Genomic DNA, 15322 nt, shown 5'->3' on the forward strand with positions numbered 1-15322 from the left:
ATGAACAAAATAAGCTGTCAATCAGAATAGATCCAGAGTCATGGAAGTAGGAAAGAGACTGACAAACCTCAGAGGGATGTGGAGTGGGAGGAGTAGGAAGAGATAAAGGAAAGAACTTATATGCATATATGCACAATCAATGGACACAGACATTAGGCTGGGGAAAGCAGAAGGGAGATAGGAAAGGGGAGGAGGGAGTCAATGGGGGAAAAAGGAAGAACATCTGTAATTCTTTCAACAATTAAAAAAAAAAGCATTATTAGACATTTAGTAATGCAATAACTGACATTTAACTTTAGACTTACATCTGTGACCGGAGGAGGTGGCTCTGGCTGGTGGTTTGGTGAACCATTTCTAAAGAAACATTTATAATGAAAGGATGAGTCCATGACACATACTAGGGTTCATCATCTCATTCTTCACTCTCACAATTCCTAAACTAGAGATTTAAAGGAATCTGTACTCTCTCATAAAACATTCTTTTTTTAAATCCTCACCCGAGGCTATTTTTCTATTTATCTTCAGATAGAGTGGGATGGAGGGAGAGAGAGAGAAACATCGATATGAGAGGGATATGTCGACTGGTTGCCTCCTGCACAACCCCAACCAGGGCCGAGGACAAACCACAACCAAGGTACATGCTCTTGACAGGAATCAAACCTGCGACTCTTTGGTCCTCAGTCCGACACTCTAACTGCTGAGCCAAACTGGCCAGGTCTAACAAAACATTCTTACTCTTGGACCCAATACTTCTATTATCTGTTAATTTATTTATTGTAAAGATTTGCGGGGGAGGGGAGATCTATGTCATTTGCAACATTTTTTTACTATTGGAGAAATTGAAAAAGATTTCAAGATACAAGTTGGGACTTATTAGATAAATTATGGCATAAACTATTTAACATAAATTTATTAGAATGTAAACTAAATATCAGAATGTAAAAGTAATCAATATATTACTACTGAATTCAATATATAAATGTACTAACATACACAGAAAAAAAATTAGAATAAAATATATAAAATGCTCCTGGCCAGTGTGGCTCAGGGGTTGAGCATTGACCCATGCACTAAGAGGTCACCAGTTTGATTCCCAGTCAGGACACATGCCCAGGTTGTGGGCAAAATCCCCAGTAGGGGGCATGCAGGAGGCAGCTGTGGATGTTCTCTCTCATCGATGTTTCTCTCTCTCTCTCCCCCTTACTCTCTCCAAAATCAATAAAGAATTTTTTTTAAGTATAAAATGCAATGTGATCATATACCTTTTATAATAAAAACAATAATTATTTTTGAAACAGCTTCAAAAATTAGTGCTAATTTGTAATTCAAGGGCTTTTTCTACAGTGTGGGTTTTTCCCTGTACTTTCATTTTACAAATTGTCCCTCTTCCCTCACGTTTACTTCTTTTAGGAAAGGAAATTTGAGCCTAATAATGAAGTACATGAAAAAGGGGGAAAAAACCCCCTTAAATCCTATGTAATATTTATTTATTTAAAAAAATTTTTTTTTCCCTTTATTGATTTTAGAGAGGAAGTGAGAGGGGGAGAAAGATAGAAATATCGATGAGAGAAAACATCCACTGGCCGCCTCCTGCACGCCCCCGACTGAAGATCGGGCCCACAACCTGGGCATGTGTCCTGACTGGGAATCACACTGGCGACCTCTTAGTGCATGGGTTGACACTCAACCACTGAGCCACACAGGCTGGACCTACCTAACATTTAAAATTGCTCATAAGGCCCTGGCCAGTTTGGCTCAGCGGTTAGAGCGTCGGCCTGCGGTCCAGAGAGTTCTGGGTTTGGTTCCCGCTAAGGGCGCGTACCTCGGTTGCAGTTTGTTCCTGGCCCCGGTTTGGGTCGTGTAGGTGGTGACCAGTCAATGTGTCTCTCTCACATTGATCTTTCTCCCTCTCTCTTCCTCCCTCGCTCCCTCCCGCTCTATCTGAAGATGGATGCAAAAAAATCCTCGGGTGAGGAAAAAAAAAAAAAAATTGCTTATAAGTAGACTGAATAATCCACATGGGTAATGAGATTTTTCTTCTTTTTTTTTTTAATCCTCACCCGAGGACATTTTTGCACTTTATCTTGAGATGTAGAGTGGGAGGGAAAGAAGGAGGAAGAGAGAGAGAGAAACATCGATGTGAGAGAGACACACCAAGTGGTCGCCACCCACAAGACCCCAACCGGGCCGGGGACAAACCGCAACCGAGGTACGCGCCCCTAGCAGAAACCGAACCCAGGACTCTCTGGTCCGCAGGTCGACGCTATAACCACTGAGCCAAACCAGCCAGGGCCCTTTCTTTTTTTTTTTAAATATGTTTTTCATTGATTTTTAAGAGAGAGACAGACAGAAACATTGATGTGAGAGAGAAACATGAATCAGGTGCTCTTGCACACCGCTATTAGGGATCAAACCCGAAACCCGGGCATGTGCCTTGATAGGGAATTGAACTCGAACCTCTCAGTCCATGGGACAATGCCCTATCTACTAAGCCACATGGGGCAGGCAAGAGATTTTTCTTTAAAAAAAAAATCTTTTTCTTTCTTTTTTCTGCCTTAATTGCAAAGTTCAAATTCAGTCTTCAAATTTAGTGAGTAATTTATCTCAAAGCCTTAGTTATCTATTCTTTCTAAAACTCTAAAACTTCTATCTATTTTTATTCTTAATTGTTACATTTTAAATATTTACGCCACCTTAATTAAATATTTCAGAAGTAGGTTGAACACAGAGCCTAAATAAATTAAAAGACACACATTCAACCAATATATTCACACATTTCATAGCCTATTTGAAATTTGGCCTATGTGGAATATATGCTAAATGCTAGGGGGATAAGACACACTTTAACTATTATGTTCAACTTTCTTCTCCTGATTAGCAAAGATTCATGATAATTAGGTGTTAGGATCATTCTTAATAAGTAACAAAACAGAGAGTAATGTTTATACAACTGTGTTTGAATTCTGATGATCACTCTCTGGTTAGAGTATGATCAGGAAGTGAAATAACCAGAAGTAAGCAGTAATAGGGAGAAGTGAAAAGCCCAGGAAATCAGTCCCTGAACTACTGAAAACTGACTGTAAATGTGATTTTTCTAATAGGAGGAAAAAAAGAAGAGAAAGGGCTATATCAAATTCTTTCAGTCTCTTCAAGCAACACTCTGTGGCAGAAGATCCAAACTATCTGACGCCTGGCTAGTTTGGCTCAGCGGTTAGAGCGTCAGCCCATGGATCAATGAGTTGCAAGTTCGACTCCAGCCAAGGGCATGTACCTCACTTGTGGTTTGTCCCCGGCCCTGGTCGGGTTGTGGGGGAGGCAGCCAGTTGATGTGTCCCTCTCACATTGATGTTTCTCTTTCTCTCCCTCCCACTTTATCTGAAGATAAACAGAAAAATATCCTCAGGTGAGGATTAAAAAAAATAAAGCAGCAGCAGCAGCAAAACTATCTGACGCAATCTCAGCTTGCTGTAGCAACAAAGTCTAACCCATTCTGGTGCTTTCGTCTCTATGAGACAAGCCGTTATATAGACTTAGTGTTAAAAACAAAACAAAACACTTTCACTCTCTTTGAAGGTAATCTAAACCCCAGTTACTACATAAATCCATCAAAGACTGACCAATAGAAGTACTTATTGATTTGAGCCTGGCCAGTGTGGCTCAGTGGATTGAGCATCGACCCATGGACTGAGAGGTCCTATTTGGTTTCCAGCTCCCTCTCCAGTAGGGGGCGTGCAGGAGGCAGCCAATTGATGTTTCTCACATTGATGTTTCAATCTCTCTCACCTTTCCTCTCTCTCTAAAAAAATCAATTAAAACATATTTAAGAAAAATAAAAAAGAAGTACTTATGAGTTTGGAAAGATCTTGTTTATAGAAAGATAATGAAAAAATACACATTTAGGACAAACAAAAGCCAATTTATTCCCTAGACTTACCCTTCCCCAAGAGAAAAACTGCTATGCGAACTGTTGAAGCCAGGCGATGGGGAATTATTGACATATGTGATTTCAGGCCATGGAGAACACTAAAACAAAGGACAACTTAAATACTAAAAAGTATAATTGACCCTAGTATTCCACCAAAACACTGTTATTTGAATAACATATCTTGATTAGTAAAAGTAATTTTTAATTTCTCAGAGGCCCCCAAAACTAAGAGGACAAGTAAGTTTTGACCAAGCAGGAAATGACTGTTTTGGGGGGGATAATTTATTTTTTAAATTGATATATAACTGATATATAACATTATATTAGTTTTAGGTAAATCCCAACATAATGATGTAATATATGTATACACTGTAAAATGACTGGATTTTTCTTAAGAGTAAAAGTATTGATTAAAATTGTCTCCAAAAGAAATCCTTTTACCTCTGTGAGTATAGTTGTCTCATAGGAAGGTTGGTATTTCTCCTTTTCATGAGGTGTTCGTTTTTCCATTTTCTCTCTATCTGTTTTTTGCTTTCTGTCTGCACCTTTGGGCTAAAATAAGAGTTTGTTTTAAACTCACCCTTCAACCCAACAATATTACTTCAAAAAACTTAAATAGTCACAAGTGAAACAAAGTTATATTATAAAGATATACAGACAAGATGCATCATTGCATTTAAGTCTGAAAATAAAAAATTTAGATGTTTGATGAATTTAAAAAAGAGTAAGAGATCTATAACTATGGACATGGAAAGATCTCTAAAGTATCCAGTTAAATGAAAAAAGCAAGCCTCAAGACAGTTCATATAGTATAATACCATTTATGTTTAAAAGAAAACATGTGTATACCTATGTATATATGTATATAAAAGCACAAAAAGGAACTAGAAGGATACATACATACTAAATTATAACAGTGGTTGCCTCCGGGAAGAAGTTGGAGAATCAGGGTAAAAGTGGTAAAGGGGAACATCAGTGTCATTCTCTGAAAACTTGTATTAATGAATCCCTTTTTTTTTTTAATCCTCACCCGAGGATACTTTTCCATTGATTTTCAGATACAATGGAAGGGAGAGAGGGAGGGAGGGAGAGAAACATGGATGCAAGAGAGACACATCGATTGATTGCCTCCCGCATAACCCCAACCAGGGCCGGGTATCGAACCACAACCAAGGTACATGCCCTTGACCAGAATCAAACCCGTGACTCTTTGGTCCTCGGGCCAATGCTCTAACTGCTGAGCCAAACCGTTCAGGGCTTTATTAATGAATCTTTTGCAATGAGAACATATTTATCCATGTGATAAAAATAGAGACCAAAATAAGAAAAGATCAAGTATGAATATTAACAAACAAAAAAAGTATGAATGTAACCAAAACTGTCAACTTTTCATAATTTTTGTGAGCTTTTAGAAGAGCTTATAACTTCAGTAGGCTTTAAGAGCATTCAACGAAAACCCATGAGGTTTTCATAGTGTTTAAAAAAAGACAAGCTGGCTTTTTGACTTGGTGACTAAATGTTACAACTGAAAGATGAGGAAAATAGTTTAAGGGGCCACCACAGTGCCCATGAATACCTTGAAGACTTTGATCTGGCAGCTGGCTGAGTGCAAGTGCTCAGTGTATTCCCCGTTCTCGTTTTCCTTGAAGGTATCGATTTGTACTCGGAAAGGCACTCCCTTTTCTCCGCCATGTTTCCTCATGGTGAACTCTGTGCTAATACAGTGCACCTGAAGAGGATACAACATCCAGGTTTCTGTACTAGCTACACAAACCAGTCAGTAACATTTTTTGAGCAACTACTAACAGCAAAATCTTTAAAAAGCATTATGAACACCTACCAAAAAACTTTTACTCTTTTTATCTTAAAGAATTTACAGTCTAATGGTGAAAATGAAGAAAACTTAAATGATTTACAAATGTAAAAGTAAATGTACAAAGCTAATATTAACAAAAGCTACTGCGAGGAATTCAACTTATTAACTGCTTCAGAAAATATAGAATTAACATAAAACTGAAACTGATTTCTGTTAATAAAAGTTTCCTGGACTTTTGGATATATTAGAAAGTGGAGGCACCATCCATGCTGGGAAAATAGTAAATATAAAAGTTGGCAATAGGGGGAAAAAGGTGTGCTTGGCTACTGCATAAAGTCTAAGACCTTGGTGAATCTGCACAGTGGAACCTCGACTGACCAAATACTAGCTTGGGCAAAATACTAACTTCTCTAAGCAGCAAGGATTATTCCTACTCCACAGGATTATTGTTGAAAAATCTTAAATAAAATTATGTATACAAAGTATTCACTAGCCCTGGCCGGTTTGGCTCAGCGGTTAGAGCGTCCACCTGCGGTCCCGAGAGACCCAGGTTCGGTTCCCGCTAAGGGCATGTACCTCGGTTGCAGTTTGTCCCCGGTCCTGGCTGGTCGTGCGGGTGGCAGCCACTCGATGTGTCCCTTTCACATCGATGTTTCTCTCTCTCTTCCTCTCTCCTTCTCCCACTCTACCTGAACAAAAAATAAAAAAATGTCCTCAGGTGAGGATAAAAAAAAAAAAAAAGAAAAAGAAAAAGAAAAAAAAAAAAAAAAAATTATTCACTAAACACAGTGACTATCTCATGGGAACTACTCAATAAACTGTCAGCTACCATTATGACAAATAAGAATTTTCAAGGACTCTACCCAAAGGAAATAATCAGATATGCAAATCAAATTTTAACTATAAAGATATTCAAAATAACTTTATGGATGATAGTAAAAAATTAGGACAATTTCAATGCTAACTAATCGTTAGGTTAAGTTATACATCCAGAATAAAATACAGGGTGAGGCAAAAGTAGGTTTACAGTTGTGAGTATGCAAAATACTCTTGTATTATTATTTATTAATTGTGTTATTTTCCATACGAACGACTGTAAATCTACTTTTGCCCCATCTTGTATTATGCAGCTGTTAGTAAGCACTTTGGGGAGAAATATATAAATTGGGAAAATTAGAAGAGCAATTAAGAAACTCCTCATTGTGCCCTGGCCAGTTTGGCTCAGCGGTTAGAGTGTTGGCCTGCGGTCCAGAGAGACCCGGGTTTGGTTCCCGCTAAGGGCATGTACCTCGGTTACAGTTTGTCCCCGGCCCAGGTTGGGTCATGCGGGTGGCAACCACTCGATGTGTCCCTTTCAGATCAATGTTTCTCTCTCTCTCTTCCTCCCACTCTATCTGAACAAAAAATGGGAAAATGTCCTTGGGTGAGGATAAAAAAAAAAGAAACTCCTCATTGCTTTCAGGAACATGTTGAGGAGTCTGCACTTGATAGTCAGAATGGAGCTCTGTAAAGCTTTCCAACTCAAACTGGGTCCAGCTGGTGTGGCTCAGTGGTGGAACATCAACCCATACACCAAGAGGTCACCGGTTCGATTCCCGGTTAGGACACATGGCTAGGTTGTGGTCTGGATCCCCAGTGGGAGCATGCAGGAGACGGCCAATCGATGTTCTCTCTCATCGATGTTTCTGTCTCTCTCTCCCTCTAAAAATCAATAAAGAAAAAAAAAAGAAAGAAACTGGTAGTAAGCGATGTTCTTCATAGCTGGAGCCCCACTGGCAATGCCTTACCTGAATAAACACAGATGTCCTCTTTGCAGGGTCCCACAGGAACTCCACTGTATTTAGTTGGTTTGGATTAGCCCTAGGATCGATTATACCCACAGACATTGGGATATCTGAGAAACAAATGGTAATCATTGGACAATTCTGAGTGCTTCTGGGTTTAAGTAAGAACGCACGGATGCTTATACAGGTATTCTTGGTCCCTAGTTACCAAGACTTTTGTGTAACCCTCTTTTTGCCAGTGAAAAGGGTTTGAATAGAGCTATCATTGAGCTAAGTATTTTCCTTCTAAGTATTTTTTCTACTTTAAAAAGTTTAAAAATAAGACAATTTAAAAGCAGTTTCCTTTTGAAGGAATTTAGGTAGTGAAAATTCTAAAAAATAATAAAAATAAAAGCAGTTTCCTTTTAATTTCCTAAAATTCTACTTAAAGATAGATTTAGTCTACACACTAGGTCTAGTATCATGAAAATTATAATTTATATCATATCACTTGGTTTTGAGATTAGTGTTACAGTCAGAAGTATGCTAAGAGCATTGCTATAGAATGATAGTGTCTGAACAAAGACAGAAAGCACTGTATCACAAGTAGAAGTGGGAAAGTCATCAAATAATTCTATAACAGAGTGGCACAAGAGGTAAGCAAAAATGAATGGGCTTTAGTAGAACTTTGCATTCCATTACATATAGCATATACTCAAATACCATTCCCTGACTTCTATTAATATCAAAACTAGGAGATAAGGCCGGCTGATATTTATTATCATAACTGTGCTCTAACTATACTGCTTTAGTATCAATGATTCAAACAAGAATCATTAAGTGGGTCCCACTCCCGTGTAAATTGTGTTGGATTCACCCTAAAGCCAATTTTATCATATAGATATCAGGATATCTGTATGAGAACCAGTGTTTCCTCAGGTTAAACTAGTAGTACTTCGCTTTAACTACTTTTACCAGTAGGAGATGATAATAAGAGATCAAAGACACAGATACTGAGATTCAAAGTACATTTATGAAGAGAGACTGTGCATGTTTGTAAAGATCTCTCCCTCGTGTGCCATGATTTAAGAAAAACAAATTCTGCCCTGGCCAATTTTGCTCAGCAGTTAGAGCATCGGCCTGAGGACCAGAGAGTCCCGGGTTCGGTTCCTGCTAAGGGCACATACCTGCAGTTTGTCCCTCGCCCCAGGTGGGGTCGTGTGGGTGGCAACCAGTCGATGTGTCTCTCTCACATTGATGTTTCTCCCTCTCTCTTCCCTCCTCTCTCCCTCCCACTCTATCTGAAGATAAATGCAAAAATGTCCTTGGGTGAGGATAAAAGAAAAAAGAAAAAAAAATTCTATTCTGCGTAGCAAAGTAGAAAAACCTGAACTACAAACCAAGAGACAAAGATTCTAATCCCAGACTCTTTCTTTAGGTAAGACAAACACTAACCTAGCCATCAGGTATCAGTAAAAGAACCTGAGGAATTTAGGGGAAATACCTGCCCCCCCACCCCCTGCCGCCTTTCTTTTGTTAATCCTCACTGAAGGATATTTTTCCACTAATTTTTAGATAGAGTGGGAGGGAGGGAGGGAGAGAGAGAGAAACATAGATGTGAGAAAGACATATGGATTGGTTGCCTCCTGCATGACCCCCACTGGGGCCGGGGAATCAAACCTGTAACCCACCCAGGTATGTGCCCTTGCTGGAAATCGAACCCATAACCCACTGGTCTGTGGGCTGACACTCTAACGGCTGATCCAAACAGGCCAGGGCCTGGCTCCTTTATATACTACTGAAAACAAAATATTGGACCCTGAAAGGCAAAATAATCTTGAAAAATAACAAAACTGGAGGTCCCATACTTTCTGATTTCAAAATTTACTACAGGCCCTGACCAGTAGCTCAACTGGTTAGAGCATTATCCTGATAAGCCAAGATTGCAGGTTCAATCACCAGTCAGGGCACATACAGAAATCAATCAATTTATATTTAAATAAGTGAAGCAACAAATCAATATTTCTCTTTTTCTCTCCTTTACTCTCTCTCTAAAATTCAATTTTAAAAAATTGTTTTTTAACTTATTATAAAGTTACAGTTATCAAAAACAGTGTGGTACTGGCATAAAGATGGACATATGGACAAATGAAACAGACTAGAGAGCCCAGAAACAAACCTTCATACATATGGTGAAATTATTTTAGACAAGGGTGACAAGGCCATTCAATGGTAAAAGATAGTTTATTCAACAAATGGTGCTAGAAAAACTGGATATCCACATGCAAGGAATGAAGTTGGACCCTTCATACTTTACACTATATATAAAAATTAACTTAAAAAATTGATTTACAAAGCCCTAGCCAGGTAACTGTTGTTAAGAGCACTGTCCCAAATCACCAAGGTTTTGAGTTTGATCTCCAGTCAGGGCACATACAAGAAGTAAACAATGAATGCATAAATAAGTGAAACAACAAACTGATGTTTCTGTTTCTCTCTCTCTCTCGTCCCCTTCCTCTCTCGTTCTAAAAATAAATAAATAAAAATTTCCTTCCTAAAAATAAAAACAGATCTACACCTAAACCCAAAACTATAAAACTCATAGGAAACAAACCAGGGTTCATGACACTGGATTTTGCAATGATTTCATTTTTTTTTTTTATTGATTTTATAAAGAGAGGAAGGAAGAGGGAGAGATAGAAATAGCGATGAGAGAGAACATCAACTGGCCACCTCCTGCATGCCCTCCACTGGGAATTGGGCCTACAACTTGGGCATGTAACCTGACCTGGATTCAAACTGGCAACCTCTTGGTGCATGGGTCGATGCTCAACCAGTGAGCCACACCAGCTGGACTGCAATGATTTCTTATCTATGACACCAAAAGCATGAGCAACTTAAAAAAAGAAAAAGAGCCCTGGCAGGTTTTGCTCAGCAGTTAGCGTCGGCCCACGAACCAGAGAGACCTGGGTTCGGTTACAGCTAAGGGCATGTACCTTGGTTGCAGTTTGGGTGGCCCCAGCTGGGGTCGTGTGGGTGGCAACCAATCAAAGTGTCTCTTTCACATCAATGTTTCTCTCTCTCTTCCTCCCTCTCTCCCTCTTGCTCTATCTGAAGATACATGCAAAAATGTCCTTAGGTGAGGAATAAAAAAAATAAAATAAGAGAAAGAAAGAAAGAAAACAAGACAAACTGGACTACATCCATATTTAAAACTTTTGTACATCAAAGGACACTATCATCACAGTGCAAAGACAACCCACACAGAATGGGAGAAAATATTGCAAATCATGTATCTGATATAAGGTTAACATCCAGAATATATGAAGAACTCCTACAACTCAACAACAAAACCACCAGATTCAAAAATGGGCAAATGCCCAGCCAGTATGGCTAAGTGGTTGAGCATCAACCCATGCACCAAAAGAGGTCGCCAGTTTGATTCCGGGTCAGGGCACATGCCCAGGTTGTGAACCAAAACCCCAATGAGGGGCATGCAGGAGGCAGTCAATCTATACTCTCTCTCATCATGTTTCTCTCTCTCTCTCTCCCTCTCTCTTTAAAATCAATTTTAAAAAAAGGGCAAAGGACTTGAATACACATTTCTCCAAAGATACACAAATGGCTAATAAGCACATGAACAGATACTCAACATCACTGATCATTAGAGAAATGTTAAGTCAAAATCACGAAGAGATACCACTCCGTATCTATTTTTAAAAAAATCATTGCCAGCCCTGGCCGGTTTGGCTCAGCGGTTAGAGCATCGGCCTGCAGTCCAGAGAGAACCGGGTTCGGTTCCCGCTAAGGGCACGTACCTCGGTTGCAGTTTGTCCCTGGCCCTGGTTGGTTGTGAGGGTGGCAGCCACTCGATGTGTCCCTTTCATGTCGATGTTTCTCTCTGTCTTCCTCTCTCTCCCTCCCACTCTATCTGAACAAAAAAATGGAAATATGTTCTCAGGTGAGGATAAAAAAAAAAAAAAAAAAAAAAAATCATTGCCAATGAACCCTGGCCGGTTTGGCTCAGTGTCGGTTGCAGTGTCCCCGGCCCTGGTTGGGTCATGCGGGTGGCAGCCACTCGATGTGTACCTTTCACGTCGATGTTTCTCTCTCTCTCTCTTTCTTCCTCCTGTTCTATCTGAACAAAAGATAAAAAAATGTCCTCTGGTGAGGATTAAAAAAAAAAAAAAAGTCATTGCCAATGATACATCAGATAAGGGGTTAATTTCTACAATATATAGAGTACTCATACAATTCAACAAAAGGAAGAAAAAGAACTCAATTAAAAAATGGGCAGAGGAGCTAAGTATACACCTCTCCAAACAGGACATACAAATGGCCAAGAGACATATGAAGAAATGCTCAACATCACTAATCATCAGAGAGAGATGCAAATTAAAACAACAATGAGGTATCACCTCACACCTGTCAGAATGGCCGCCATCAACAAATCATCAAACAACAAGTGTTGGCGAGGGTGTGGACAAAAGGGGACTCTAGTACACTGCTGGTGGGAATGCACACTGGTGCAGCCACTATGGAAAACACTATGGTGTTACCTCAAAATATTAAAAATTGAATTTCCATTTGATCCAGTGATCCCACTTCTAGGAATATAAGCTAAGAAGCCTGAAACACCAATCAGAAAGAATATACCCCCATGTACCCCCATGTTCGTAGCAGCACTATTTAAAATAGCTAAGCCCTGGCCGGTTTGGCTCAGCGGTTAGAGCGTCGGCCTGCAGTCCGGAGAGACCTGGGTTCGGTTCCCGCTAAGGGCACGTACTTCGGTTGCAGTTTGTCCCCGGCCCTGGTTGGTCGTGCGGGTGGCAGCCACTCGATGTGTCCCTTCACGTCGATGTTTCTCTCTCTCTCTCCCTTCCTCTCCCTCCCTCCCACTCTATCTGTACAAAATATGGAAAAATATCCTCAGGTGAGGATAAAAAAAATAAATAAATAAATAAAATAGCTAAGATCTGGAAACAGCCCAAATGTCCATCAGTAGATGAATGGATAAAAAAGCAGTAGTACACAATGGAGTACTGTGCAGCTGTAAGAAAGAAAGATCTATTATCCTTTGAGATGACATGGAGGGACCTGGAAAGTTTTATCCTAAGTGAAACAAGCCAAGCAGAAAAAGACAAATACCACATGATCTCACTTATATGTGGAATATAATGAACATAACAGTCTGAGGAATAGGGCAGACTCAGAGACACAGAAGTAGGGTACAGACTGACAACCCTCAGAAGAGAGGGTGGAGAGGGTGGTGGGAGGAAAGGAAAGAGATAAACCACAGAACTTATATGCATGTACGCATAACCAATGGACATGGACAACAAAGCCGGGGATGGGGAGGCGGGGCTGGGAAGGAGCGTGTCAATGGGGGGGAAAAAAGGAGAAATATCTGTAACAAAAATAAAATTTAAAAAAATAAATAAATAAAAATAAATGGCAATACAAGTAAGACATTTATCCTCAAGTAGCTATCTAATATAAATAAAAAATAACTGTGGCAAGTGTTAAAAATATATATATATGTGTATATATATATTTTATTGACTTTTTTAGAGAGAGAGGAAGGGACAGAGAGAGATATAGAAATATCAACATCGACTGGCCACCTCCTACATGTCCCCGACACTGGGGATCAAACCCAAAACTGGGCACGTGCCCTGACCAGGAATCAAACCAGGATCATGGGACTAATGTTCAATCCACTGAGCCACACCAGCCAGGCCCACTCCATATCTATTAGAATAGCTAATATAAAAAATCAAACAAAGAAAGAAAATAAGTTTTGGCGAGGAGGAAGAATAATTAAGAACCATTGTGCAATTCTGAAAGGAACATAAAATGTGTAGCCACTGTGGAAAACATTATGGTAACTCCTCAAAAAATTAAAAACAGAATTACCATATAATCTAACAATTTCACTTCTGAGTATATACCCAAAAGAACTGAAATCAGAGAATGAAATAAGTATTTGTACACCCATGTTCATAGTAGCATTATTTATTCATAGTAGCCAAAAGGTGAAATCATCCCAAGCGTCCACTGAGGGGTGAATGGATAACAAAATGTGGTATCTATACACAATGGAATATTATACAGTCATAAAAAGGAAGTAAGTCCGGACACATGCTACTATATAAATGAACCTTGAGGATTACAGTAAGTGAAATAAACCAATCACAAAAAGACAAATACTAAACAATTTCACGTATTAGAAATAGTTAAAATGGTAAATTTTATGTTACGTATATTTTACCACAACTAAATTAAAACAAAAACAAAAACACAAAATCACCCTGGCCAGTTTGGCTCAGTGGTTAGAGCGTCAGCCTGCAGTCTGGAGAGACCCAGGTTCAGTTCCCGCTAAGGGCACGTACTTCAGTTGCAGTTTATTCCTGGCCCTGGTTAGGTCATGTGGGTGGCGAGCACTCGATGTGTCCCTTTTACACCGATGTTTCTCTTTCTCTGTCTCCCTCCCACTCTATCTGAACAAAATATCAAAAAATGTCCTCGGGTGAAGATAAAAAAACAAAAAACAAAAAAAACCCCACAAAATCACCATAAAGTAATGGATGTTAGTGTTCTGGAACTGAAATGTCTACACTTCCTAACTTTTGGTATCATCATACCAGTAATTTTTTTATACTTACTCAATAACCACTTCCAAGTTCACGCTAACTGAGCCCCTGAAGTATTTTGAATCAAGATAAACATCAAGTAAAGAATACCAATTCTGCCCTGGCCGGTTTGGCTCAGCGGTTAGAGCATCCGCCTGCAGTCCGGAGAGACCCGGGTTCGGTTCCCGCTAAGGGCATGTACCTAGGTTGCAGTTTGTCCCCGGCCCTGGTTGGTCATGCGGGTGGCAGCCACTCGATGTGTCCCTTTCACATCGATGTTTCCCTCTCTCTCTATTCCTCTCTCTCCCTCCCACTCTATCTGTGCAAAAAATGGAAAAATGTCCTCGGGTGAGGATAAAAAAAAAATTTTAAAAAAAAAGAATACCAATTCTCAAACTATAGTTATAGGTGTTCCCTGGGCAATAGATTCTCTTAACTCACCAATGTCAAGAATTCTGTCTCCAGGTCGGTTCCACCTCCAGCCCTCCAGCTGCTGGTGTTCAGTGTATTGTAGCCGTCTGTCATGGAACACTACACGGAATATACTCTAAAAGGAAGCAACAAAATCAAATGATAATATGGTCTCTTAAAAATCAATGCTGACAAACAATAAACTGCAGGAGTCACCCCCAGTCGGTTTCTAGATACAACCTAAAACTGTTCTTCTTAAGACCTATTTCACTCTAAAACCCATACCATACCAAGTTCTATTTCAAGGTAAATTTTATAATTGCTCAGATTTAATCTTTACTGTTAACCAGTACCATATGTGTCTGAAATATCACTTGTGATAGTAATGAAGCATAAAGGATTCCTATGAGAAGCATTTCTACATCCCCTATTGTTACCATGTAATATTCAGCTGGGCTCTTCAGATGTTATCAAAACTCAACAAGTCCCCTGCTTGCTAACCCACCATACAAACTAAACACAGAGTAGGTAGTAGCTATTTCCATCAACTTTCCTTTTGTTAGTCTTACTTTGCAGAGGTGACTATTAATATTCTCTTACCACCTTTTACAGCAGCAGACCAAACTCCTCTGTCCCAATTGTATTGTGAATTCATTACAGCCAGTCTAGACAAAGAAAACTGCCCTTTATCAACTCTAGCTTCTGTTTTCCTTGCTACCAGACAAGTATCTGAAGAGACACCAGAACTTCTCTAAAGATCTCAAGAAGGTTCCTT

The 15322-nt window shown here is 39.5% G+C and overlaps 1 protein-coding gene and 1 non-coding gene across 7 annotated transcripts in view; one reads left to right on the forward strand and one right to left on the reverse strand.

The window, feature by feature from the left end:
- The window catches only part of TFCP2 (transcription factor CP2), a 73801-nt gene that overhangs the window by 27976 nt on the left and 30503 nt on the right, over positions 1 to 15322 (reverse strand). For 4 of the 6 annotated variants that reach the window (XR_004958411.1, XM_036253107.1, XM_036253108.1 and 1 more), the window contains exons 4-9: positions 14578 to 14683; positions 7529 to 7635; positions 5502 to 5654; positions 4367 to 4477; positions 3935 to 4023; positions 306 to 354 (exon numbers count right to left, since the gene is read on the reverse strand). Coding sequence is in view for 5 of the 6 variants with exons in the window: in XM_036253107.1 (XP_036109000.1) it covers positions 306 to 354; positions 3935 to 4023; positions 4367 to 4477; positions 5502 to 5654; positions 7529 to 7635; positions 14578 to 14683 (615 nt within the window). In the remaining variant the exon portion in view is untranslated. The remainder of the gene's footprint in view (positions 1 to 305; positions 355 to 3934; positions 4024 to 4366; positions 4478 to 5501; positions 5655 to 7528; positions 7636 to 14577; positions 14684 to 15322) is intronic. The other 2 variants (XM_036253111.1, XM_036253109.1) reach the window with 1 other exon arrangement.
- On the forward strand, positions 3413 to 3535 carry LOC118624860. The gene has a single exon (XR_004958524.1). It is a non-coding gene; the product is annotated as a small nucleolar RNA SNORA28 (small nucleolar RNA).

Source organism: Molossus molossus, unplaced genomic scaffold, assembly GCF_014108415.1.
Source record: "Molossus molossus isolate mMolMol1 unplaced genomic scaffold, mMolMol1.p scaffold_m16_p_10, whole genome shotgun sequence".
NCBI classification, from domain to species: domain Eukaryota; kingdom Metazoa; phylum Chordata; class Mammalia; order Chiroptera; family Molossidae; genus Molossus; species Molossus molossus.